At 54.3% G+C, this 26,504-nt stretch overlaps 1 protein-coding gene across 6 annotated transcripts; it reads right to left on the bottom strand.

The window, feature by feature from the left end:
* Window positions 1-875: 875 nt before the first annotated feature.
* Window positions 876-26,504, bottom strand: SEPTIN8 (septin 8). 6 transcript variants are annotated; one of them, XM_040622463.1, is made up of 10 exons: window positions 26,365-26,504; window positions 15,154-15,274; window positions 14,013-14,208; window positions 13,486-13,666; window positions 12,806-12,967; window positions 12,145-12,241; window positions 11,757-11,925; window positions 11,432-11,564; window positions 11,144-11,334; window positions 876-2,218 (listed from the first exon to the last, which is right to left on the bottom strand). In XM_040622463.1, exons 1-10 carry the CDS (start codon window positions 26,392-26,394, stop codon window positions 2,053-2,055), a joined length of 1,446 nt encoding a protein of 481 aa, XP_040478397.1. In that variant the 5' UTR covers window positions 26,395-26,504; the 3' UTR covers window positions 876-2,052. The 6 variants fall into 6 exon arrangements, with proteins under 6 accessions (XP_040478397.1, XP_040478396.1, XP_040478398.1 ...); XM_040622462.1 differs by having other exon boundaries at window positions 876-2,215; window positions 13,486-13,672; window positions 26,365-26,503; XM_040622464.1 differs by lacking the exon at window positions 876-2,218 and adding an exon at window positions 7,950-8,368 and having other exon boundaries at window positions 13,486-13,672; window positions 26,365-26,502.

The following is a 26,504-nucleotide window of genomic DNA, read 5'->3' as shown; positions in this document are numbered from 1 at the left end:
GAAGTCTCTGTCATTTCCACAGGGTCCCCCCTGGCTGAGCTCAGGGTCTGAAGGGTCAGAAAAAAAATCACTTGTGTGTCCAGTTCCAAACCTTCCATAAAAGTGCTTTTAACCCCTGTTCATTAGAATATAATTTGTGCTCCCCCAAAGTTGCTTCTGTCCAACTAAAAATCAAGTAAATGAGCCTTAAAAGAAGCATCTGTGGAAGCTACGGTAATACTTTGTTTACCTAAAAAAAAAGGAGAATAGTCTTTGAAGCACCTGTACTTGAATGTGTAGTCATAGGCAAGCCTTACCAGTCCTTCCGGGAAAAAGTCATCGTTTTTCCAGAAATGAGCTGCCTTAAATCAAGGTTGAAGGGAATGTGGCTGCAGCTATGGTGTTGCCAAAACCTTAGGAGGTTTTGTGTCTGGTGTAGACCAGGAAGCTCAAAGGCATACTTTTTCTCTTTGGGACAAGAGAGGGATGGTAGGGATCAAGAACAGGAATGATAGGAACAAAAACCATGAGTGAGTTTGTGCAGCTGAACAGGGGAGACGGCACAGCCCCACCCTCAAAAGCACCTTTGGGTATGAGCTGGAGTGCATTTGGGGATCAAGACCTGTTCGCATTAAATCACTAGATTGTACACCTGAAATTAACATAACGCTGTATGTTAACTCCACTGGAATGAAAATGAAAACCTGTCTGCAGAGGGTGACCATGTGACACTCACTACACGTTGTCATCACCACCAGGGGACTTGACACACTGCCAAGATCTGACTTGGTTTCTCTTTCGGAAGCATTTTCTGTGGCAGGTCACCCGAAGACATTTCTACTGGGGTCATGGATGCCCAGTTCCCATGGATAAGAAAACAAGTTACCATGACATGATACAGCGCTTTGGCCTCTTTATTTTCTTTTTACAGTCAATTCCACACGTAAAAGACTTCTTAAAGCACTACGGCTCTGGCTATACCCCGAATGAGCTGCTGAGGATGGAGCTGGCTATTTTGGACAAACTGCACTGGGACCTCTACATTGGGATGCTGCTGGACTTCTTGACCATAGTGAGTACGAGGAGCTGGCCGAGTCCACCCTAGACTCATTGGTACCTTTGGAACAGCTGTTCACAACGTAGGACGGCCAAGCACAGGCGGGCACACACCCTAGCGCATGCACCACAGGGAGGTGACCCACGAGGCTCAAGACATGTGTAAGAGTGAAAATGTATCTTAAATCCAACACAGTTCCACCAGACTCCCACTTCTATAAGACATTAAATTAACTTTATAAAGATTTTTAGACGGCACTATTGTGGTGAGTTTCTCTTTTAAATACACACTGCAAAAATATTTAGCTTTCCATTCTATGAATACTGTACATAAAAAGCTGTCTGCTTTTGCTACACTTTACACACATTCACTTAGCTGTCTTTATTCACCTACACACAATCCTTATTGAGGCTTTAGACCATATTGATCTGGCACTTAAAAAATGTCGTATTACTTGGTATTTTTTTAGTTCGGGAATGATGGTCATTCTTAAGGATATGATCTGTTAGTAAGGCAAAATTATGCAATGTGGAAATGTCATGGGGTTTTGGTCTGTTATGAAGCATGAAGATTAAATCGCTAAGGGCTGTTTCATTATGAAAACTGGCCACTGTTGCCAAGTTGCAGTTTCTGCTCATGTCAAACAGATACAAGTAACTTTTCTGTTACCTTAATCTTGAATAGTATGCTTCTGTTTTCAGAATGGAAACATTGTCATCTAGGTACTTTAAGCTCATAATGACCATGTCAGGAAGCAGATTGTCTTTTCTCTCCAAGGCTGAAGCTCAACTTGGCCACAGAATGAGTATTAAGCCTCAAGTCCCTTGGGGGGCCATGATGGGAATGAAAAGGGTGGGGCAACATTTGGTGTTCCCTGATGGAAATTGAAATTGTTTGCACTTTTGGCCATTTATCTATGAAAGGTAGGGGTTTTTGGGTTCTAACATTAAAAACCACGGTCTCTAGTTCCACGCCCTGGTGATCGTGGGCTGGCCCCACGTGGTGGAGCTGCTGCCTCAGAGGAATCCTTCCCTCCACGTCGCGTCCCTGACCAGGCAGCTGCAGCACTGTATGGCGGGCCACCAGCTGCTGCAGTTCAAGGGCTCCACACTGGCCTTGGTCATCATCACCTTAGAGCTGGAGAGGCTCATGCCCGACTGGTGTACTCCTATATCTGGTCTGCTAAAGAAAGCACAGGTAGACATCAACTTCGCCCCAGACCAGGCTCTCCACTTCGCCCCTCTAGCTGATGCGCTCTGCCCCCCAAATGGTACACATCACCCTTCCCGGCGCTTGTGGGCTGCAGAAGATGCTCTGGCCACAGGGACTCTGTGAAGAGTCTCCCGAAGGGCCAGGCTTTGCACACTTGGCATGCCCTCTGGATGGGTATGGGATATATGTTTCCTTTACTGGACCAGTTGGTGGGTTTCTCTGACAGAAGAAGAGCTTTATGTCAGTGGCCACCCTTGTAGTCAAGAGGCTGGGGTGAAGCCGGGGGGACGTGTGCAGCTAAGGAGGAGGCAACCCTGAGCTTACTACTATGGGAGAGGTTAAATTGCAGATGCCTCACCCTTTATAGGACTATATGGTACCAGGTACTGGGGTGCCATGAGGCAGGCATGGAAGGGTCAGAATCCCTGAGGATGGACGGGGTAAGATGGAATGCATAGTTAGCCCAATGACGGCTTCACTGAGGTTGGGGGTGGATGTCCCTAAGATGGTGGGGTTAATGCTCTTGAGTCAAGTGGTTACACCTTCCTGAAATTGCTCTATACTAACATTTTAGCACTCAAAATTTGACTTAGAATGTAAAATGGTTCCGCTTCAAGCATGACCAGTCTATTTTAATTACAGGTCGGTACTGAGCAGTTGAGCCTCTGCGAGGGGCTGGTGGGGCAGCATCTGAGAAGTGCGCAGTCATCCTCCTGCTCAGACAGCTTTCTGTTCCACCTCCCAGCCTTTGGGCCCCTACCCTTAGTATCCTTTAGAACATAATGGCAACCCCTTCTTGCTGGGACCCCTCTGAATTCTAGGCTTTATGGATCCTGTAACAAGGAGGAAAGAAGGCACTGGAAAGCAATTGAGAAAAAGTTCCCAAGTCTTTAGAAGGCAATGAAGAGAAAAAAAGGCAGGTCAGGGTCACTGGTGGGAAGCGTAGTCTGACAGATCAAGACCCTGCTCTCTTCTCTCCCATGGGTCAGAGACCAGGGTGAAAGAATGAATAGTCACACTGCTGCTTGGTTTTCCTTCTGCAGCAAGGGATGCAGTCAAGCCAGCGGTGGGCCTTGCTTGGGGCTGAAGGGCCGGGCTGGTTCTCACTGACCAGTTCTCGCTGCTGCATTCGCTGGAGCTGGCCAGGTTCTTCCAGCTTCCCAGGCTTACACCAGGCACACATGTAGCACTTCAGGTCCCAGTGACCCTGCCCATCATTGCAAAAATGGGACCCCCCTCCAGGTGCATGCTCCTGACTTGGCCCTGACTTCGGTCTTGGGTCTTCTCTTACAAGAGCTGGATCGTAAAGTATGCTTTGTTTGATGTAGTGATTTGATCAAGCCTAAAACATGTTTTTTTCCTTTGTTACTCTTAAAGTAGTCTGCTCACTTAATCAAAGGCACTCTGTGCTAAAGAATGACGTTAGCAGCCGACCCCCAGTGGGGGAGACACTGCTCTGAGGGCTCTGGGTTGAGAGGAGCAGGTTCCGAGACCGAGCCCGCTCCAGCCACGGTGCTGCTAGGAGCTTCCCAGCATGGCCGGGGGGGGGGGGGGGGGAAGCCAGCTGTCTCTCTGACACCCTGACTCCAAAGAGCCATTCCCCAGGCAGCCATCTCCGCCAGCTGGAGCTGTGTCAGTAGTGCTGGGATAGGAATGGCCGAACCACTTGTTTACCAGTCATTTGTGAAGTCAGCGGTTTTTTGTAAATGCACTAAACCATGGGGAGGCTAGTAGGTGCAGAGTGGTCACAGACCAGAGAGACTATACTAGTGTCTGTACAAATCTCTACCTTTTCTCCACACAAGTTTGCTTGTTGGAGCTTTTGTAAAAATAAACTTGAATTCCTTTCAACCTTGTCAGAATCTTATTTTCAGTCTATCGGATACCATGGATGTAGACCTGACAGTTCAGTATACTTGGAATATCATCTCCTCGGGCCCAGCAACGGCCGTCTCCAGTCTAGCACGGACGGAGAGGCTGAGGGACAGCGTGCTGCTCAGGGCAACTCACAGACGGCCGTGACTGCCCTCTGCCTCCTTCCTTGCACTGGAGTGGGCACCACATGGGGCAAGTATGGGCTCACGCTGAGGGCCCGCCAAGCACAGGCTGTCTGGAGAACTGCAAAGTCTCTTAATCAGGGAGCTCTGGGCGTAAACTGGGTGCTCAGAGCAAATCTCTCAATTGGAGCAAATGAGTAAAAGGAGAAGGCAGACCTGTGAGCCCTGGGTTGGGGCAAGGGACAGCCCTGTCATCTTTCAGAAGCAACAGGAAAAGCAAACTTGTGCGTTGCCAAAGTACCACTTGTGAGTTTAAGAAAAGCAGATAGGCTGTTCAGGTGTGCTTGGGATTCCAGGTCCCATCCTGCTCTCCTCTTTTTTTCTTCAGGAACTCCTATCCCACCTCAGATCAGAGACTGGGGATCACTGTGGTGGGAGAAATATGGACACAATTTGTCTTGCTCTTGTCCCCATCTCCAGATGGTCGGGGACTGGTGAAGGACTGTGGCTGCAGAAAATGGAGGTATGGTGACTTGGGCAGATGGGCTGAGAGAGGGGTAGGTGAGCAGCATGGGCCTTTTTAATTCTTGTCTAAATACTCCTTCCCCCACATAGGTGAGCTGAGTTGTACTGTGCTGTTCCCAAGGAGAGTCTCTGCAAAGCTCGGTAGAGACTTGGCTTCCCTGCTACCTGCCTCGCCACAGGTAGAGTAGAGCAGTACTTTCATTAGAGATGTCTGCACACAAGTCTCCCTGCTGGGCTGTCAGCTCCCTGATCTTAGTCCCCCTCTCCTCATTTTGGTCATCCCAGAGATTAGTGCCCAACAGAGAAAGGTCCTCACAAATGGACCCACGAGCTTGTCATCGCTTCCCTCAACCACCAGTCTGCCCTTCCTCAACGAAATACTCACCAACAGGGCATCGCACCTCTACAAAACCGTCTCAATGGACCCATGAGCTTGTCATCGCTTCCCTCAACCACCAGTCTGCCCTTCAACGAAATACTCACCAACAGGGCATCGCACCTCTACAAAACCGTCTCAGGTCCACCATCCTGCACTGTCAAACCGCACACTTGAATTTTGGCTACATTTTTGCTGTTCTTCTGTCATCCCACCGGGTCGCCGCAGTGGGGCTATAGCTCAGGAATTGAGCGTACAGACTACCAATACTAAAATCCCAATTCCCTTAGTTACTAGCTGTGTGACTTTGGGTAGTTACTTTACCCCCGTGTGCCTTAACTATGAAATGCGGAAAACAGTACCTAAGCATAGGATTGTTATGCAGATGAGAGGAATTAATGCATTAATGCAGCTTAGAGCAATGGCCAACATACCACAAGAACTCAAACGTTAGTTGTCCCATGTCAAGCCTACTCCACAAGGATATAAACTCTCAAACGGCAGCGTTTGCCCTCTCCCTTTCCTGCACCCAGTCGCCCACTGCAGATGCCTGGAGCACAGGCTGTGTCTTCTCTCCCTAACTTGTTCCTCCATCCCTCACCCCTTCCGCAGCCTGTCACAGATGCCCAGAGCAGGAGGCACTGTTAAAACGTAACCCTACAGCAGCTGACCAGCCCCACAAAGGTCACAGAGGAGACAAGCTGTATTTTACCAGCTGTGCGGCAGATCAATAGGCTAGGAAACATGTTGACTCACAAAAGCTATTGCCCAAAAAAGACACCACAAAAACTCAAAATAAATGCAAAATTTAATGGGAAAAAAAAAGTACAAAGTGAATGGAAAAGAACAAAAACAGTCAATGTATGAAGGAATAAATGAATTAACAAGTGAAGCAGTTTTAGAAAAGCTTGTTAACATAACAGAGGAGCAAGCCTTACGTCCCTCGGGCCTCTTATCCAGTAATACGAGCCCCACTTAACGAGCACCCACACGTAGGCACACAGAAACATATGCAGTCAGTCTACACAGTTACAAACCACCTAGACTCGGGTTACCCATCACCGGGGGACCCTATGTCCCGGTCTGCCTGAGACCATTCTAGCTTACAGCTGTTCATCTGGCATAATTATTTACAAGACCTCCTTTCACTCTGAAAAGTCTCAGTTTGGACAATAAATTACATGATTCTACCCAACATCAACTTGGCGTACGAAAGACATGATAGTAAATGCCGGCGTAGCCCTGCCGCCAGCCCTGATGATGCCAAAGGATGACTCTGAAAAGGAGCGGCACGTCAGGCCCCGCAGTAGGGCTCACGTCCCGGGCCGGGAGCTTGTTAAATAATGGCACGTTTTAAGCTCACCTTGTGCACCCAGGACTAATTTGGTCTCAGCTAAAGACGATAAACTTCCAAACACAAGCAGCACAGAGAGGGAGAAGTGCAGTGAGGCTCACTAAAGCCCGTGGGACCTGTGGAAGCAGCTCAGACCTCAGCAAATTGAACAGTGACGGGTCTCCCCAGAGATGCTAATAAGCCTTGCACCTGCAGACAGGTAACCAGCCACAATTCTGGCATTCCAGTATGCCTGGGGTGCAGCCCACACGCTGCGGTGGATGGGTGGCAGAATATGTCCACTCCAGAGTCCCCAGATCGGCCCATGAACAGGAGTCCCCATTTCTTATATAACCAGTAAATCCGCTGGGTCACTGAGCCTCATCTTTAGAAATATGTTAGGTGACGGAGGCTATCTTAAAGGTCACACTTCAACCCAACCGAAGACACTCCAGACATATAATCCCCCTAAAGCCAAGTCACTTGTGGCCCACATGGGCCTTAGGTATATGCCAATTCGCCTTTTGAATGCCCACACTGAAGGCCCTCAAAATCTGGATCCACCCCTGGTCGCGGCAGGACGCTTGGAAGAGTCGCACTCTGGGCACCCATAGAGCCTGCTCCGCGCCTGGTGAGGAGGGAGAGGCTGCCTTTTTCCTGCTGCGTCGCCACGGACACACACAGCTCACCCCTCCTCCCCACTCTGAATGGAGCCCCATCTTGGAAGCACAGCATGAAGCCAGGACTTGGTCCTGGAAATCAGTAAAGCGGGACAAGGCAGAAAGGGGGAGACAGTGATGGGTAGGAGGATGGAGGACAAGGAAAAACAAACGACCAAGCCAACAATAAATTAGCACAGCTTCTCAAGGCTTCCGACTAGGAGTGCTCTAGACTGCGAGCTCCTTGAGGGCAGGGCTGCGCACTATTCTGGGTAGCCTGTGCCCAGCACAGTGCCCCATCAACATTAAATGAGATTCTTCCTTTGAGCTACTCATTTTTCACCTCCTATTTTATCACGCCATATTCTCAGCCCTGACTCCCACTGGCTCGCAAACCAACAGGAACAGAGAAGAATCGACGCTCCTAGTACTTTTTTAAAATGATCCCCTGAAGAATGCAGTGGAGAGGGGAAAGCTCCTTTGCTGGTAGCGTTTTCTGAAATTGTCCACACACGTCAGACACCTTCGTCTCTTTTCCTTGTGACCCAGCCAGGAAACAGAAAACAATGACCTTGAGACAAAAACCTTTTCCCAGTGGAGTCCTCTGCACTGGGAATGTGCAGGATTGGTTTGGGGGTCTTAGCTGGAGTCAGACACTTAACACACACGTGCAGTTGGTCCCTGTTTACAGGTAGCACCTCTGGAGCGCACAGACAACGGCTTGGGCTGCTGTTCCATTTACATTCGCGTTACAACACTGGACGTGGCCTTGTTCATGATCCACTTTCATCCGTAAAGAAATTCCAAACACTGTCATTACAGGATGTTTATTGCCCACCTCTCCCTAAATATTATAGGGATGCTTTATACATAAGAAAGGTTTAGAGATATTTTTAGTTCTTAAAAATCAGGGAATCTGGGTTACTTATGAAAATAATGGGAGAGGATATTATCTGTCTTCACGCTTGTGCCAAAATAAAAATTTAGAAGTATCCTAAAGTTATTATTGAAATTAAGCTCTAGGTTAGAAACATTAAAATGAAGGGGAATAGGGTGAATTTTGCAGCATGTACACCAGACCACGCGGCCACACCCAGGGCACCGCATGAGTTGCCATCTTGACGGTGAACAATTAGGCCAAGCATCGCCGGCTGGGGCCTTCGCGAGAGTGGCACATAACTGCTCCGTCAAGGAATAGTGACACTGTAAATGGAAGACCAGCCACTGGCTCTGAAAAAAATAAACCTTGTCAGTTTTGGATTCCAGCATTCATGGCTTTGACGTGTTTGCACAGAGAGGGGTGGCCCACCAGGCCCAGGGCAGCCTGGGGGTGGAGGCAGGGGACAAAGCAAGGCTGTAAACACTGGAGTCTGTACCGGCTCCCAGTCCGTCCTCACACCATGTTATGGGAGAAGAAGGGTCACAAGGTGTAACTCAAGCAACTTAACACATGAAAGTCTAAAGTCCGCTCTTGACATGTAAGTCTGTGCGTGCGTTAACTGAAAAATAAAAATAAAACAAACAAAACAAAAACAGACACATTAAAAGATACGCAGACAATCAAATCAAACAGAAACAAAAGACAGCAAGTTGGACGCTGGGAAAGGGCAGTCAGTTTGGCATTTGTGACGAGCAAAGCAGAGAATTCGCTTCAGTTTGTGGCATCCCAGGCTGAGGGTCAAGATCTGATTGGGAAGTAATTTTGCAAAAGTAGATTAAAATTTGAAGACCAAGTACAACCCATGAAAGCAATTCAACTAAATGGTCATGAGAAACAACCCCCCCCACCACCTCGAATGCGCTCTGCACTGACCCCCTTCCCCTGACCAGGACAGGAGGAAGGAGCACTGCTGGCCACCTTACCTAGCCCACTCCTGGCCCCTGCAAGGCCAGCACGGGAGCACAGGGTCTCTCCCGGAGGCCAAACTGACTGAAGCTTTCTGGCATGTCCAGCAGGCAGAGAACGCCTGTCTCCCAGACCCAGGCCACACGGGAAAAGCAGGGAGACGTGACACTGGGGATGGACACCCACCCTGAGAGGTGTGCCAGTGCCCGTGCAGCCGGCCTGCACTCCACCTCCTGGCCCTGACCTGGCCACAGATCGTCGTCTTCCATTTCCGCGGGGTTTTTCCATTACTTATTTCCTAGCAGACTCTATCTGCCTTTTCTGAAACCAGATGGCCTGGGCCCAGTAGGCAGGGAGCAGGGCAAAGTCTCGCTAGGTGCCAACACCTGGGACACAGACCCACAGACCCCTTTCCAGGAGAAACCAGATTTCTGAGCCACTCGCTTAAAATCCCCATGGATTCCAATTCACAGAGTCCCCAGGCTCACCAAGCCAAGAGCTGGACGTGGGGCCGGGGCTGGAGACAAATGCAAAGCAGAGAGCAAATTCACACAGTGGAGGGGAATGTAGGGCTAGTGTCCTCCCTGGGACAGACGGGGGATCATCTCTGCCAGCAGTGCCAGCGGATGGGGGAGGGGCAGCACCAGTGAGCAGGATGAGGGAGACTATGGAAAGGAGGAGGGTCCGTCCCAAAGCAGAGGACAAGCCTTAGGCATAAGAACAAGCATTCAATTCCTAAAGGCCCGGCTTTGTCCCCCTAGCCTCCCCCAGGGAGCAGCTCATGGAGCTCAGGGAGCTTAGATGTGACTACGCCTCTATGCTCGTGTATCTTGGGGGCTGTGTGTGTTGGTAGATATGTGCCTGCGTCTGTGCATGTGACGGGGCTGGAGTAACAGCAAGACAGACCGTGTCCATGGAGGTGTGGGTGCGTGGGGGGGCGCGCGTTGGGGAATGCAGTACTGGAGGTGGGGACAGGCTAATGCCACACGTAGCATCCCAGAGCTGACAGCTTCCTATGTGCTGCATGGCCTTAACCACAAGGCAAGGAAAGGACGGCAAGGACACAGATACTGCCAAACATTCCAAGGAGAAACGGGAGTCCAAGGAGCCCAAGGATGAGGGCAAAAAGGGAGTCACCTGCTTAATTCCTCAGCTGACAAGACAGAGAGGGTACCTGACACAGACTAGGGGCAGGGGAAAGCAGGGATGGACGAGAGCCCACAGTGTGATGTGGTTTGGGACACTGAATGAAGTGAGGTGGAGGAGAGAGATCCCCAGGAGCCAGAGTTGAGAGTGTGGAGTCTCTGAAAAGCCAAGGAGAAATGACTCAGAGTTGCCCCCACCTGGCCAAGAAGTTGACTGCACTCCTGGAGGCTGGGAAAAGCCTCCTTGCCCTCCCCAGTCCTTCTCTCTCCTCCAACTCTAACTTGAAGGGCAGCACCTCTATCGAGCAGGACCCCCAGAGCCCCTACAGGGAGCTGTGGTTCTTCCTTCCACCGGGAGTGAGCATACTGCCCAAGGGGTCAGTGCTGCCCGGGCTCAAGTGTCAGCTGCCCTCCGTCACCACCTGCCAGCCAGTGTGGGTCCCACATCTACTGTCTCAGAGACTGAGGGGCATGCAACACAGCTGCCCAAGCAGAAACCACAGAAGCTTTTAGAATCTGGAAATGCTGACATTCCCAGGCCCTGCCCTCTCCAGGCCTGGCAGCCCTTCCCTGAAACCTCTACACCCTTTCAGGGGCCACACCCTGCCTATTTGGCCCAGTCTTCACCACCCCAGCTCTGAAGGGGCTACAGAAGGGGAGAAAGAGAGAGAGAGAAAAGCGAAAGAGAGAAAAGGGAGAAAGAGAGAAAAGAGAAAGAAAGAAAAGAAAGAGAAAAGAGAGATAGAAGAGAAGAGGGAAAGGTGGGGGGTGGCAAGGGGTCGCTTGTGCAAGACAGAAAGTGCGCAGATACCTGGTATCCTGCGATATCAAGCTCACCAGTGAGAGGAAAAGAAAGGTGGGCAAGAATGAGTGGGGACGCAGGTGGGAATGAGAGCAAAAAGGTAAAGAGGTGAGCATAGGTGAAAACCAAAGTCAACTGAAGGAGCCAAGAGTAGGACAGAGTGGGCGCTCAGAGGGAGCAAGAGCCAGGGTGGACAGGGGACCACCACCTACTTCTTCTTGTCCTTGTCCTTCCTCAGAGGCTGCTGGGAGGTGGCATGCAAGGCCTGGGACTGCAGGGCCTCCACCGCGGCCTTCCTGCGGTTGAAGGCATTGGTCTCCTCCTCCAGCTCCCGGCGCTTCTCCTCCACCTTGCGCTTCTCCTCCTGGTGGACCCGCTTGAGGTGCTCAAACTTCTCGTGGAGCTGGGAGCAGAAATGGGGGAGCTCGGGCTTTGTGGGGACCCCGCCAGGCCCCTCCCTCCCTGGCCTGGCCTCACCACAAACCCGAGCGCGCACACACCTCCCTCTCCTTCTCCTTCAGCTCCAGCTCTGTCTCCTTCACTTTGTTGACAAACATCTGCCTCATCTCCTCCTCCTTCCTCTGCAGCTCACTCAGGAACTCCTTGCGCTTGGCCTCGTAGGTCTCCTGCAGGCTGTGGAGACCCAGAGAGAAGAGGCCAAGGGTGTGATGGCAGCGGGATAGCGTGGGGCAGGGGTGGGAAGGGGGATCATGCGGTCACAGCGATACTGGGGTCCCCACAGCCCCTCTCCCTGGCTCACGAGACCCCAGGCACCGATGCCAGCGTAGCTGTGCAGACAGGCTCACTCCCGGTGTGGGCTGTCACCTGAAGGGCTGGCTGTCGCCGTCGCTGTCCTGGAAGCCCATCTCCTCCAGCTTGCAGCGCCGGTAGAGCTCATAGTGTCGACTGTGGGTCTGCTCTCGGAGGTCCTCCATGTTCACTCGGATCAGCATTTCCCGCAGCTTCACAAAGTCGCAGTGGTTCTCATTCTCCACTGGAAGCACAGGGCACGTGGGCCATCAGGCGGGTGCGCAGACAGGCACCAGGAGGAGAGGACACAGGACAGCGGTCAACGTGTTACGGGCAGACTCCCGAGGCGGGACAGGCAAGGCACAATCCCAGGGAGGACACAGGACAGAGGCTGCGGGCAGCCAGGAAGGACGGGACACGACATCTGGGCCCCCGATGCGATGTGCTCTCCTCCTGCACTTACCCTGCACCACGCCCCAAGGGTACTGCCGCGCTCGGACCAGCTTGTTCCCCACCTTCACCTCCTCGGTGCTCCCCACCACAGCGAAGGGCAAGTGTGCCTGGAAAGGAGCCCAAGGACGGCTGAGCACTGAGCTGACAGACTAGCGGATGGACCCTGTCCTGGGCCCCAGGGAGGGGTGGCCAGACCTCAACAAGGCCTGGCCAGGGCTCACTTCCTGGCTCTCCTTAGAAGTATCCTAGAGCCTCCAAATAGGGGAGCAGGCTGAACCTGCACCCCCTCTTCCTCATGTGCGAGGTGTCCTTTCAGCCCTGGGGCTCCCCAGGGGCCAGTCGAGGCTGCCTCACAGGACCTACAAGCCTGGCTCTCTTCCAAGTTCCTACACCCTGGCATCTGGCCTGTTTACTCCTCCAGGTTTCAGTCTCTGCCCAGAATCCTTATCTTGTGAAACTTACACTCAGGGAAGGCCCAGCACCAGCCCTATACCCGATTCCTCCCATCTCCTGGCCACAGGACTTGGGCCTGCTGGCTCCCAGATGCCCACCCGTCTTTCCTGGAGAGGCTAAGGCTGGAATCCTGGGAAACCAGAGTCTCTGGGGCTGTGTGTCACAGATCTGTGCTGGCTGCAAGCCCTCTGGCCCCGAGGCCAGTGTCTAATGCTCACATTCATGACTGCGTTAATCTCGGCCACAGCCTCGTCGTCAGTGGGAAACTGGTAGATCTGAACCCCGTTGCTGACCAGCTCGCCCATGATCTTGATCTTGAACTTGTGGAGCTCACTCTTGGAGATGGTGTCAGCCTTGGCAATGATGGGAATAATGTTCACCTGCCAGGATCAGGGGAGAGGGGCAGAGGTTAGCTCTCCCCAGCTGTGGACGGCCCACATCCCTGGGCAGAAAGGCAGGAGGCTAGAGAGAAGGAGCTGCTCCCATGGGTAGTCCTGGCCTGAACCCAGCCACTGGAGCCTTTCTAATCGGTGGTAACAATCGTCTATGGTGCTTCTTATAGCCCCGGTTCCCCCAAACCACCATTCAGCCCCAAAATTAGTCCTCTGGGCAAACCCAGCTTTGACCTGAGAATAAGAATCAATTCAGCTAAAAGGAAGGGCTCAGGCCCAGGCCCAGGAGACAGAGCTCTAGAGAAAGAGCCCAGAGTGATGGGAGCCCACTGGAGCAGGAGGGACAGGTGTAAGAGAAGATAGAGAGAGAGGACCAACCCAAGGGCCTATCTGCAGGGCCCCGAAGCAGCAGAGCCCCTGACAGGGACCACAGTGGGCAGTCACACCGCAGTCCCCAACTTGGAAGGACCACGAAGCCCAGGAAACAAGTCTGGGGGGGTGCATGCCTTGCTGTCCAGTTTCTTCATGGTCACCAGGTCCAGGGACTTAAGGGAGTGCCCTGTGGGCGTGATAAAGTAGAGGCAGACGTGGACCCTCGTGTCGTGGTAGTCGAAGAGGGAGCGCCGGATCTTCAGCTCCTCCTGCAGGTAGTTTTCAAACTGCGCGTCGATGTAGTCGACTATGGGCCTGTAACTACAGACAGCTCCGTCACCCAGGAGGCAAGCACCGAGCCGTGGGGCGAGGGGCTGCCCACAAGCCTTCCCTCTGTGGGCACAAGCGGCTTCTGCCTGGGGGTCCCTGTCTGGGGACAGGTGGCCGACCCTGTCTCCTAACCTCCAAAGGGGTGCTCAGGACCTCAGGTATTTCCCGAGAGGACTTCCTCTGGCCCCCATGAGGTGTGAGGCTGGCTGATTTGTATGGGGGCAGCTTGGAATGAAAAGTGCTAGAGCGGGGTGTTAGAACCAAGGCCTCTGGGGGGGGGCGGGGGGGAGGCGGGATGAGACTAGGCGGGGCCGCCCTTCCCGCCTCTTGCCTCTCATCCTTATTGATCTGATCCCCGAAGCCCACAGCGTCCACAATGGTCAGCTTGAGGTGCACATTGCTCTCCTGGAGGTCGTAGGTCTGGGGCCGCAGGCGTACGCACTCCTCATGGTGACTGGCTTCCTCGGTCTCGAAGGTCGTGTTGAAGAGTGTGTTCATCAGTGTGGACTTGCCGATGCCGGTCTCCCCTGGGGAGCAAGGAGTGGAGGAGACAGGGTGTCAAAGGCTGGAGCCGGGGCTATCCCTGGCTGCTGGCTAGGAAGGGTGGGGCGCGGGCACCCTCAGCCTCCACACAAGAGAGGGGGGCGGGCCTCTAACTCCATCCTTCACTGTCCCCATCACCAGGAACCATCCCTTCTCGGTGGCCTCAAAAATAATGTGTGGAAGCAAGGGCCAGAAGGCTGACTTGGACATAAGCTACGGCTATGTGGGCAGCTGTGAGATCCACTGGACAGCGTGCGACCTGGTCCCCTGCTCTGCACACCACCCTTCCTGGGCCCAGGCTGGTCACAGGCCCAGCAGGGCCAGGTGCGAACCACCAGTGGCCTCCTGACCCGTCTAGCCTTATCTGCTCAGGATACACTGTTCCCCGAGGCGTCCCCACAGCCCAGCGGAGGCCAGGGCGTCGGCACCTGTGCAGCGTCTGGCAGAGCTCTCGGTGCCCTCTGGGAGCCCGAGGCCTTGAGCACATGGAACCTCCCAGTCTCCCTGTTTGGGGCTCTATTTGTTCAGATGTGTGCCGGAGCTCGTACTGCGTGATACTATAATCGACGGGGAGTCTCGGTTACCAGAGTGTCCTTACCACGCAGTAGGAACAACAGTTAATGTTTTTAACAAACACAAAATCTAAACCTCTGTGATAAACACTCTGGGTTTACAAAGCACGTTCACATGTCTAATTGTGTTCACTCTTCAAAGCCCCTGGAGTCAGGCCCCCAGCCTCTGTCCTTGACCCTGGTAAAGACACTAGTCGCCCTGACCCCCAAAGAGTGTCTCTGCTGGGAGCTCCCTGGGAGCTCAACAGGTGGACAGGGCAGGAACTCCCCATCTCCTGGAAGGCTCCTGTCCCCCCCCCCCGCCCCATCTGAGAACCCCCCATCCGCGACTACCCCTGGCCAGACTCGGACACATACCCACACAGAGGATGTTAAAGCTGAAGCCCTGTGTGACCGACTTGCTGACCAGCTGGTCCGGGAGGCTGTCGAAGCCCACGTGGCCCCCCAGGGAGAGGCTCCGAGGCTCCGGCTCTGCATTCTGCCAAGAGAGAAACAGCAAGGCAGTGAGCCCCTAGGGAAGAGAGGCCACACGGGGAGAGGCCACACCCCACAGACAACGCCACCCCCCCTACTTGTCTGCATTCTCACCAAATCTCAGGACACAGTGTGAGCGCGCCAGAGCTCCAACTCCAGGAGGAGCTTCCGGAGGGGAAGCCCGGTGCGCCTCAGGCGCCTGACCCCACCCCAGGAAAGCGCTTTCACACACGCCTCTGCTCTACCTGGGCTGGCAAGCCATGCCTGGGCCTGGGGCGTCTTCTGGCACGGATGGCCCAGGGAACCATCTATCCTAGTTGCTACCCCTGAGGATTTACCTATCCTCTTGCCCAAGAGGAGGCCCAGATGGTCCCCCGAATCTTTATCTTAAATAAAGATTTCAAGAGGCCAAGATTGGATAACGTGTATGTTCCCGCAGCTCCCTCCCGGGCCTCACAGACACTCCTTCTGAGACAGGACTCAAGCAGAGACAGGTCTGGCCTGACCCCTTCACACTAGTTCTCCGTCAGAGGGCTACCCACCCCCAATTGGGCCGGGCTCACAGTTCTCCACGTGCACCCCTTGCTGCCCACGCACCCAAGCACGGAGTGCACAAATGGGCCCTGCTAATGGGGCCAGCGCTCCCTCACACCTACCGCCGGGTCTCAGGGCTAGTCTCTAAGGGCACTGTGACTGAAGCATCAGCCCTCCTGCCTCAGTGGTACTCTCTAGGGACTCCCAGGCTCTGGCTCATGCCACCGTCCCACACCCACTCCAGCCCTGGTTGTTCAGACAGACGATTTGGATGAGAATATGGAGGCGTGGCCTCAGGAGAGAGGCAGGCAGCAGGTCCCGAGTGAGCTGGGGACACTGGAGCTGGCCCACAGCACTATAAAAAGAAACCACCAGGACCCGAAGCAGAGGGTCAAAGTCAGACTCCAATTTGTGTGGATGATTTCTTCACTTCCCTGGGAATGGGGATAAAATGCTGTCCTCCAAGGGAAGGTTCCCAGGCTCAGCCTTTCCAGCTTCAGACCTCGGGAGGGCAGGCCTCAGACAGCTCCATGGTGCAGAAACGTCTACTCTATTCTTGAGCCCCTTGGCCCTGGCTGCCCACGAGAAAAGCAAGGCCAGGGTAGGACAAAGGGTGTGAGTCCCATCCTGCCGTCCTGCCCACAGCTCCAGAAGGGAGGAAACAGGCCCAAATGAAGGCAGCCCTGGGAGCTACTGAGTGGTAGGACAGTGGCAGTTCTCATGCCAATGTGGAGAGCGGACAGTGGGCCCTGGCTGCCTGCCCTCCTACAGAGGGATCTGCTCAGCACCTGAGCCCTCTCTGACTTCTTAGTAGCCACAGTCTGTTGCCTCAGCCCGAACCGCTCTAACCATTCTCTCCTCCCAACCACAGCTCCCAGCACATACACTCAACCTTCCCTCCTTGACTAATGATGCCCATCCCTCTCCCCTCACCCCCCAGCCTGGCTCAGTCACTGCAACCTTTCACTGATGACGGCCAGGTGTGTGTGTTGGCAGCCTTGACTACACATGGACCCTCTGGGCAGTTGTACCAACCCCTCAAACAAGTCAGGGTTACCCCAACCCCTGCTCTCTAATAACCCTCTCTCCACAGAGCCTCTGTTCTTACAGCCGACCCTTTCTCCATCTCCTCCATCCCCAGGGGATCATGTTACAACCTCCCACTCCAGCCCAGGCTCCCCCCAGGACTGCAAACATAACCCAACAAAGAGGCCCCAACGGCAGCTTCCTCTCACTGGTGCCCACATCAGAAACAGTGAAGAGAGCACAGGAGGTCCTGGATCAGGTTCAAATCCCCCAGCACGGCATTCTGGGCCCTTCACGGCCTGAGGCCTTCCTCACAGATTCGGCCAGTTTAACTCTGAATTCATTCTTCCAACCGGTCCCTTTCTCCGGGCTCCAAGCTCATTCTCCCCTTTCCCCGGCACCTGCTCTGACCTGGCCCTACATACTTACATTCCACACCCCTCCCTTGGCTGTGACCCTGTTTCCTTGCACTATGCGTTGTCCTTTTCTTACACATCCCGGTCTTCAACTCCTCTGTAAGTTGCTTGAGGATGGCTGCAGGCTGGGGGAGGTCGGGCTTTCCACTCTTCCCACCCTCCCACCAGGATGCCCAACATGCCACACAACGCCGCCATTTACAAGCCACTGAACGCTGCCTTCACCCGCTGCGGCACCGGGGGCATCTGCCCACCTCGCACAGAGCTGCATTATGTAGTCTCGGTTCCACCTGCTCATCGCAGCTTAAGGATCAGAGGGAGGACAGAACGGTTAGTCTAGAGCATTTTTCCTTCCAGGCGAGACGGAAAATCTCCAAAATTTAAGGCGTGCTGCGCTTGCAGAGAAGGCTATGTGTTTATTCATCCTCTTCTTCCAAGGGTGACACAATCAGGATGCAGTCCAACATCCTGTAGCCTGCCGCCAAAACCCACCCAGTCAGCTGCGTCTGGAAAGCACGCGCGCGCACGCTTGGCTGCGGAGTACTTGCACGGAAACAGACGCCATCCTATTTCTGCGTTTCTCCACTCTCTCACAGTTCCAGGCTGCTAAGGCTAAGAGCAGCACTGGGGGGGGGTCTCACATAAGTCCCCCTATCCTTGCTCAGCCAGCCCTGGCTGCCTTCACCCACACAACTCCCAGGCTCTCTCTGGAGACGTGTGTGGAGTGCGGGGAGGTGCCTGTCTCCACACTGTTGCCCAGGCTGCACTCTGTCACTCCAGGGACCACACACCGGGGGCAATCAGCGCCTGCTCAGGAGCCGCAGGGCCGGCGGGAGTGTCGATCTCCAGGGCGTGCGTGCACACACATGCACACACACAGACGAAAGGCCGCTGGTCCTGAGGAGGGCAGACTGGTCCTCCTTGCCTGGTCTCGGGAGACTGACTTCCTCGCTGTACCGCGGCGTGACTCTCACTAATGCCAACTTCTCTGATCCTGTATTTGGCATCAACAACACGTGATCCAAGGTGTACCGCTCACTCCAAGGTGCCTGAACCAGGTGTCTCTGCTGACCCAGCCTCGGAGGAGCCAGCAGCCCCCAAAGCATCACGGGCATGTCTCACCTAACACAACTCAGAAAGAAACTTCAGCTCTCCCAATGGCTACCTGGTGACCCTGCAAATGTCCTGCAATTTGCAGGTAAGACCTCAGCTCCCACTCTAAGGGTAGGTCCTAACAGCCCTCAGCCAATCGGCATGATCCCACGACCGGCTCAGAGACAGGCAAGTGCACCACGCTAAACCTGGATGACCATTTGTAAGCATGAGGGGAGCTGGCACCAGGCTACAGCCCACTTAGGGAATGGCAGGGCCAAGAAAACCACGGGAGAGAGCAAGCCAGTTGCTGCTCTACCTCTGGGCTTTTCCCTTTGCCCCTGGCCACACCTCCCCTTTACTGCCTCTGCTAGTTGAGTGGGCCCCCCCAGTACTCACAGCGGAGAACGCCGCGACTGCTAGGGCTTCCAGAGTGAAACTCGGAACACAGAGGATCAGAGAGAGAGCAAGGAAAGTAAGGACAGGGTGTCTACCAAAGAAAGCACCAGACGTCAGCTGGTGACCCAACACCCCACTGAGGACTGCTCTGTGTGAACTAAGCTAAGTGGCTACAGGCTCCTACGCAGTCCTTCCCACCCTCTGTGGCAGACACCATTATTATCCCCATTTTACAGGTAAGGAAACTGAGGTGCACGGACGCTTAGAGAACAAATCGGGGCAGAGCCAGGATTTGAGAGTAGCCGAGTCCTGGCCCCAAACCACGGGCCATACTGCCTCCCCTGTTCTTACAAGGCTCCTGACCCCTTCAGTCAGTCACTCGGCACACGCACACGGGGCCCGTCTGCTGTATGTGCCAGGCACTGGGATGGCTGCCAAAGAAAAAATGAGGACACTGGATCCTAGACCTCGGGGGCTCAGTGTAACGCAGTTTAAATTCAAAGGGCTAGAGAGGCCAAGCAGGTAATGTCAACGGGTGAAGAGGAAAAAGTAGAGTCATAACCAGGACAACAATACCCAATGGCTATCAGGAGCTTCCCACGTACAGCTCTGAGTGTCATTTTGTCCACGCATCAGCCCTGTGAGGTAGGCTGTCATATCACCACCATCAAACAGATGAGACAACTTAGGCTCCAAGAGATTAAGAATTTGCCCGGGACCACACTGCTCAGGAGGGTGAAGCCAGGATGTGAATGGAGACAGGATGACTGCAAAGCCCACGCTTCCAGCCACATCACTCCACGGCCTGCTGGCTGCGAGACCTGCTGACTGGGCTGAGCGTGGGGTCCCCCCGGGAGAGGTGGGAACGCCAGGGAACTGCAGAGCCTGTCTGTGCAACTCCAGCCAACTCTGGGAATGGAGGCCTGGTGCTGCCAAATCGAACGATTTTTCAAGGGAATCCACAAATCTAGATTTTTACGTGCAATCCCCTAATTTTTAAAAGTTGGCAAACAACACAAATTGAGAATGCCATGGGGCCCAACACAACCTGTCTGGGGGCTGTACCTGGTCCGCGGCCTCACGATCCGCAACACCGCGTCTGGTAGGAGAGTGAGCTAGAAGGACAGCACACCCATGTCTCTGCTCTTGGGGCGTGGAGACCCGCAGGAGAGAGCTCCACCGGAGAAGCCTTCAGTTAGACAACTCAGCTCAGACCCCGGTGAGGAGCGGGCCCAGCTTCTGGCCCTGTGCACCCCCCCCCCAGGTCCCTGGGGTGCTGGCTCAGGGGGTCTAACTGTCCTCAAACCTCCAGAAGAGAGAGTTGGCAGCTCTGGGCTCTACATACACAATGGGAAACTCCACAGGGCCATTATCCCTTCTCTAATCACTAACAAGCTTTTGGCTCCTGAGCCAGGCCCCAGGCTTCTGTGTCATCATTTCTTTGGCACATCAAAGACAACAACCAAAATAACAACTGCTCAGGCCCGCCGTGTTCCTCCATGCCCGGCTGTCCAGAACAAAGTAGAAAATGGCATTTTGTTATGCAGCCCAGTGGATAACTAGGACGTCATTTTCCTGACCAGGAAATGCTCTGTCTGAGCTTTCTGGAGCAGCCCTAATTGCCATCCAAAAGGAGCTATTCCTTTCACCAAGAAGAGAGGTGGGTTTTGGGGAGAAACCATGTCTGATAGCTCGCCCACACAAAAACACAATTTTATCCTGAAAAATTAGAAATCTGCTGAATGTCTGAACCAAGAGAGCCAAAGAAGGTGTGGGTGAATAGAGAATCCTGAGGTCAAACCCCCCAAACTAAGTTGGTCATTGGGATGGAAGCGGAAATGGTACCCCACTGTACGGGTATTTGGCTCCCGAATCCTGGACAAAGAGCAACTCCCCACCCTAAGCCTTCCAAAGAGTTCTCCGGGGCCTTGGCCTTCAACAACTCTTTTCCCCCAGGCTCCCAGGCCTAGAACCCATAGGACTGAGCACCTGCCAGGCAAACAGGAAGCCCACTCCCCAGGAGAGCCCCAGCCCTAGGGAAGCCCTATTACTGTTGAGCAATGGACCCAGGAGTCATTGCCCCACTGGGAGCCTTCTCAACCCATGTTCCTGGCATAAACCACACTACCCCCAGCTCTAGCTGCTCTAAGCAGCCTGGGCCTTAAATAGCCAGAGCAGAGGCCGCTGGCCAGAACCCGTGGTCATAGCGCAACTGTCCTTGAGTCTGAGAGGAATCTTAGGAATTTTCCCAGGAAAGGCTTAGGCTCACATCCCAGGATTCCACAGCAAGTCTCTAAGCCCAGGTCAAAGGTTACGGGAAATAACCAAAGGGATGTGTGCGGGAGGGAGCGGGGGAGAATGTTGCTCTCCTGGGCTGCGAGGGAAGGACAGAGTCAGGATTCACCTACCCATAATCAAGAAGACACCAGACCTGTGAGCAAAAGTGTCTCTCTCCTAATGCAGCAACAAAACCCCCAAAAGCCTGGGGAGAAGACATGACCGAGGATCAAACAGCAAAAGTGCCGGCATGGTGGCAATAATGGCACCATGGCAGCTGGGCCCCAGGAGGAGGCCACCATCACTCTCCAAAGGCCAGTCATTCCGTTCCCCCTCCTGGGAAGTGAAGGGACTTTAGGAGCAAAACTACCCCCAGGAGCCTAAGGCCACCCCATGCCCCAACCCCTATACTCCATTCTCTCTGTTTCCATGTCTCATTAGCAGGCACTTTCCTCCCTTTTCGTGCACACAGAAAGCCAAGGCTGACACTTAGCAACATACGACAGCTTGTTTCACAGGTCTCCTGTCAAAATAAGGCTTCTAAGAAGCCAAGCGCATTTGCTGGTCTCTAGGTCCAACCAGCTTACCCCAACACCTTCTTGGGCTTTGTTGTGCTGTCTGAGAAGGAGTGGTCCATTCTACCATGGAGCAGATGAGAAAGACGCCCTGGGCCTCAGAAGGTACTGGAAACCCATGTGTTCATACTTTCTCACTTGGCTCAGGGACTCCGGCAACAGTCCCCACTGCTTTGCAGCAGCGAAAGCCTAAGTGGTCTGGACATCACTGGAAGGAAACAGTGCTCCACAGTGAATGAGACCCTACCCTTAGAAGGGGGAATGTGGGCAGTGAAGGGGACCCTCCCCCTCTCCAATCCCAGGATGGATGCCGGCACTGGGAAGGGACAGAGAAATGCAAGGGTACCAACATGGGCCAGTGGAAGCTCAGTACTATCATTCTGCTGCTTGCTCCATTCACCCCAGCCCCGGGCAAAGTATCAGATTTGCACCCTCTCCCCACAACCAGGGCTGGAAAGTGGACTTGGGTTCATGTCCACAGCCTCTCCAGAACCCTGGGCCCCACGTGGCCCAAGCCCAGGAGGCCCCCCAAGAGTAGCTGGCACCTGCAATCTGAAATAGGTCTTTATTCCCCCCTCCCCTGGCTCTATCCCTCTAACCTGGCTTCCAGGATAGGGACCAAGAACTGCCTAGAAGCCATGTGTTCTGAGGAGAATATCTAATTTGCGCCAAGACCACTCAGGGCAATTCAAGTAGAGATACAACCGAGATGCCCCTTGCCCTGTTTTCCACCACCTCTTTCCAGCCATGGTTCCTCATCTAACTCCTGAAGATACAGATGGCTCCAGCAAACAGCACTCCAACGCTAGCATGATGGCATGCTGCCCTTGGAAAATATCCCTTCCCCGGTCATAAGTGTCTCCCTCCTGCCTGCATGGCTCCTCTGGCTGTCTGGGAAAGCTTGTGCCTTGGGGGCCATGCCTGGGGATCCCAAGACCCATGCTGGCAGCACAGTGGCAGAAAGGCTGGAGAAGCTTCAGGGGACACACAGAGGCCAGCCAGCCCTCAGGCCCTTTGCTCTGTCATCCTGCAGCTGCTTTCTTCTGGTAGCTGGACCCAAGCCACAGAGACATTCATGGTAGTTAATGCCCCAAATACGTACCTCCCCCTCGCCCATCTTACAGCCCAAAACTCAGAGGGCTTCACCCTCTTTGTCATCTCAAGGGTTACGTGGGTGCTGGGGTTGGGTCTCAGGCCTAAACTTACCAATGACCAGCGTCTGCTGCCTCACCCAACTGCGGGCTGCTGGCGTCAACAACCTGATGGGCAGATAACATCCAGAGCCCTCCCTGACAACCAAAGCTTTTGACAAAAATCAGGCCTGGGGTCCCAGCCTCCATCGGTTCTCCCATCGTGCTGGCACTGTAATTAGGCTCCCTCTTGCCACCTTCTGTCTCCCTACCCTGGTCAGTCCCTTACCACATGTTCCCTTGGATCCTCAGTGCCTTTCCACCAGCCTCCCTGCTCTGACCCGTTCCAAACAAGATCCCAGGCATGCCTTCCTAAAGTCGGCACCCATAGCAAGGCACGATGCCCATGAGGGAGGTGGGGCAGAGCTGCAGGCTTGCAGTGGTGCTCACGAACGACCTCTAACACCCCCAGGCACTGAGAGCTTCACAGATGTCCCTTGCTGAGCTCCCGTCTCTCTCTCAGGATGCCTCAGCAAGGAGGTGCCTGGCCACTTTTACAGGACAGGGAGATACCACTCCATGACAGAGCCCTGTTGCACGAGAGAGTTGCCTCCCACACACCCCTTCCCACCAGTTTTTGCTTTAGGGAGGGAATAGGCACTCCTTGGATAGCCTGCTTCTTGGGGGAGTGTCAAGATTACAGGGGTGACAACGGAAGTGACAGATGGTGCTGGGGATAAAGCGGAGGGAGGTGACTGGCTGGGAGGAATGCCAGGCGTGAGGCTGCCATGCTGCACGCTTCTTCCCTCTCCCCCTCACAGCCACACTTTCTCTGGCTCTAAAGCCCCTCACCTGGGAGTCTGAACCCTGCCCCATGAGATTTTGACAGAAGAAACACAGGAGATGGCCCTGGGGACAGGAAACTCTGGGCCCCAGTAAGGGGAGGGGGGGGTCCTAGTAAGGAGGAGGAGCACAGCAAGAGTGCACAGGAGTCTGGCTGCTCCAGGAAGACAAGAGGCACCAGAAAGTCCCCAGAGGGCTGTCCCAGACGTGCACATCCAGGGGATGTCAAACCTAACCGCACAGCTGACCTAGGGTCGAGCAGAGCCTAGCCAGGACGTAAAGGCTACCGAGCCTATTTACATCATGCTATGCGGGGAACAGGAACCCAGCACATACTGACCTCGAGGTACAACTCTGTACGCTCATCTAAGCTCCAGGATGGGACAGTTCCCAGGCCAGCCGGGGCTGGGCTGACCACCAAGCCAGCCTCGGGGGCGGACGGGGGTTCGGGGAGAGCAGACCTGCCAAAGTTCAATCAGATCATAGCCTCATGGCCAATGCTTAACACCAAAGTCGGCCCTGAGGCTGGACAGACACCTAACCATATCTCTCAACATGCCATAGACTGCAATTAACCTTCACAAACTCCGAAGAATATTAGTATGGTTGGGCCCAAGACAGAGAAAGAAATGATTTTCCCAGGATGACAAACCAGGAGAGGAGAATGGAGTCCAGGCTCCTAAATTCAGGCCAAACCCCACCCAAGGTCTCCACCCAAATTCAACCCTATGCAAGTCCTCCCAGGAGGCTGATGGCTCAGAGCGTGGAGGGTGTGGAAGGCGTCCATCCAGACAGCTCAACCTGGCACAGTAACCAAGGCCTTACAACCATACCTGAGTCAGTCCCCTCTCTGTGCCTTGACCCGTGAAAGAGATAATACCTGAAAACCTCACAGAAATGCCAACATGGGAATCTGAGGGGAAGGGTCTTTCCAGCCCACCTCCTGGCAGTGCTATCAGGTCTCTCAGCTCAGGGTCTGAGGACCACCTCTGGGCGTGCAGTGACCAGAGCCCCAGGGAGGGTACTGAGTAACGGAGCAAACTCCTTTTCTGCTGCCTTCTTACACAGAGGGCCAGTGTCCACATCTACCAGGACACTAGGTATCATGTGTCATTTATTGAATCCTTACCGCATGCCAGACACTGCTCTAAGTACCTCACCTGGATTCTCTTACTGAATCTACCCAATAACCCCAGGAGGAAGGTAATGTTTTTATTCCAATTCAGAACACTGAGGGGTTAACTAACGTGCTCAAGGTCACATGGCCAAGGAGTAGTAGTCTAGGATTCACATCGGGCAGTCTGATTCTGGTTACTCTACATACCGTTCCCACCAGCAAGACCAACCAACTGTTAGAGCAACCTCTGGCCGCAGACAAAACTCAGACATAACTTTCTGGTCAGCGGGGCACAGAAAATGTACACAGACACGCATGCACAGATGCGCAAACACCCCCAGATCTCTTGGCCTCCGGCTAATCAGCTCTCTTAGGATTCAGGGACTGCTCTCCTTGGGTACATAAATTCTAATTTATAGTGCAGGGGTGAGGTAAACCTCTGATTCACCCAACCTCTGAGTCTGCTCCTCCTATATTTAAACTTACTTGACGGACACAGAGCCTCCTCCTCAATGGGAATAAAACACCTCAGTCCAGAAATTAGGAAACCAAAAGCTCCTACTTCAGTTATGCATATTTCCCAAGTAGACCAACAAATGTATTTTCAGATTAAAGGGTAAATTTACATACATAAATTCAGATGACAGTATTTATAGCATTAATTACATAAGTCCTAGCTCCTTTATTTAGCCCCAGAACCAATTCCTTATCAGTCACATATTCAACATTTCCCCCCTCCCCCCCAACAGCCCCGAGCCCGCCCTCCCTCCCCCTTCCCGCCCGACCAGGGCCTCACATGCTGGCAAGAGGATACAGCTTCCTTCACTGTCACAGCCCAGCCTCCCAGACACACCCAGATCCAGCCTTAGACACCAGGGGACAGGCAGACACGATCCCCAAGAGGCTCCCCTCCCCCAGGTGAATTACAAACATCTTTAGGAAGTTGGCTATTGGTGGGCTCAGTCCCACAGAGACCCCTGCAGGGACCACCCGAGCCGGTAGCCCTGCCGAAGGCAAACCCAGACTGGGGCCCAAACAAACATTCACCTAGAATCGCTCTTCCTGGGGGAATTGCTGCCTGAGACCGGATCACTGAGCTGGGACCTGCCTGGAATGCCCCCACGATCTGGGCGCTTAGGCGGGGAGTGGAGATGGGAGACGAGTGGCGGGGGAAGGCAAAGCAGGCCCAAGGTCTTCAAGGATCCGAGTCTGCAACTACCCTGAGCTCATCTGAAGGACTCCCTCGGATCCTTTTGGGCTTCATCCTCACAGGCTGTGCCCATCCAACAGCACCTGCGCGGCTACGAATCTCCCCAGCAGTGCAGAAACACCCGGCGAGATGTGGGGGTCCGGAGGATCCCGGATCCTCCCCCACACACACACACCTCCGGCTCCTGGGGCCCCAGTCTGTCCTCGCACCTGGCCCGAAGCAGCCAGGTATTTATTTGCTCCTTCCCGCGAAGGGGGTCTGCCTCTCGTACGCCCAAGGGGGGCGCCCCCGCCGACGCCCCGGGACCCCAGGCTAGCACTGCGAAGAGCCCGCTCGGGTGTCCCCAAGCCAGCCCGGCGTCGAGGCCCGGCCGCGCGTAGCTGACAGCCCGCCTGGCGCCCCCGGCCAGCTGCAGGGCGGCCCCCTCCCAGCGCCCCGCGCCTCCCCGCGCGCCGCGGCCCAGCAGGGCCCTCACCGAGAAGCGCTCCAGGTCAGTGGCCGCCATGGCGAGCTCCGCACCGGGCGGGCGGGCCGGGGCGAGCACCCGGGCCGCGACGGGGACCAGCCGGCTGCGGGACGCGCTCCGCCCGGGCGGCTGCGGCTGAATGGATCCAA

The sequence above is a fragment of the Ursus maritimus genome, unplaced genomic scaffold (genome assembly GCF_017311325.1).
Source record: "Ursus maritimus isolate PB19 unplaced genomic scaffold, ASM1731132v1 scaffold_5, whole genome shotgun sequence".
Classification (NCBI taxonomy): domain Eukaryota; kingdom Metazoa; phylum Chordata; class Mammalia; order Carnivora; family Ursidae; genus Ursus; species Ursus maritimus.
This window is presented reverse-complemented; position numbering and strand designations above follow the sequence as displayed.

What these genes read in the sequence shown, in the direction of transcription:
- SEPTIN8 (XM_040622462.1), bottom strand. Translation starts at nt 26,394, where the DNA reads ATGGCGGCCACTGACCTGGAGCGCTTCTCG. An exon ending in TGAAGAAACTGGACAGCAAG is followed by an intron (nt 12,968 to 13,485) that starts GCATGCACCCCC and finishes TGATCCTGGCAG; the next exon opens with GTGAACATTATTCCCATCAT. An exon ending in AAGGACAAGGACAAGAAGAA is followed by an intron (nt 2,216 to 11,143) that starts GTAGGTGGTGGT and finishes TTTCTTTAGCAG; the next exon opens with ACCAGATATAGGAGTACACC.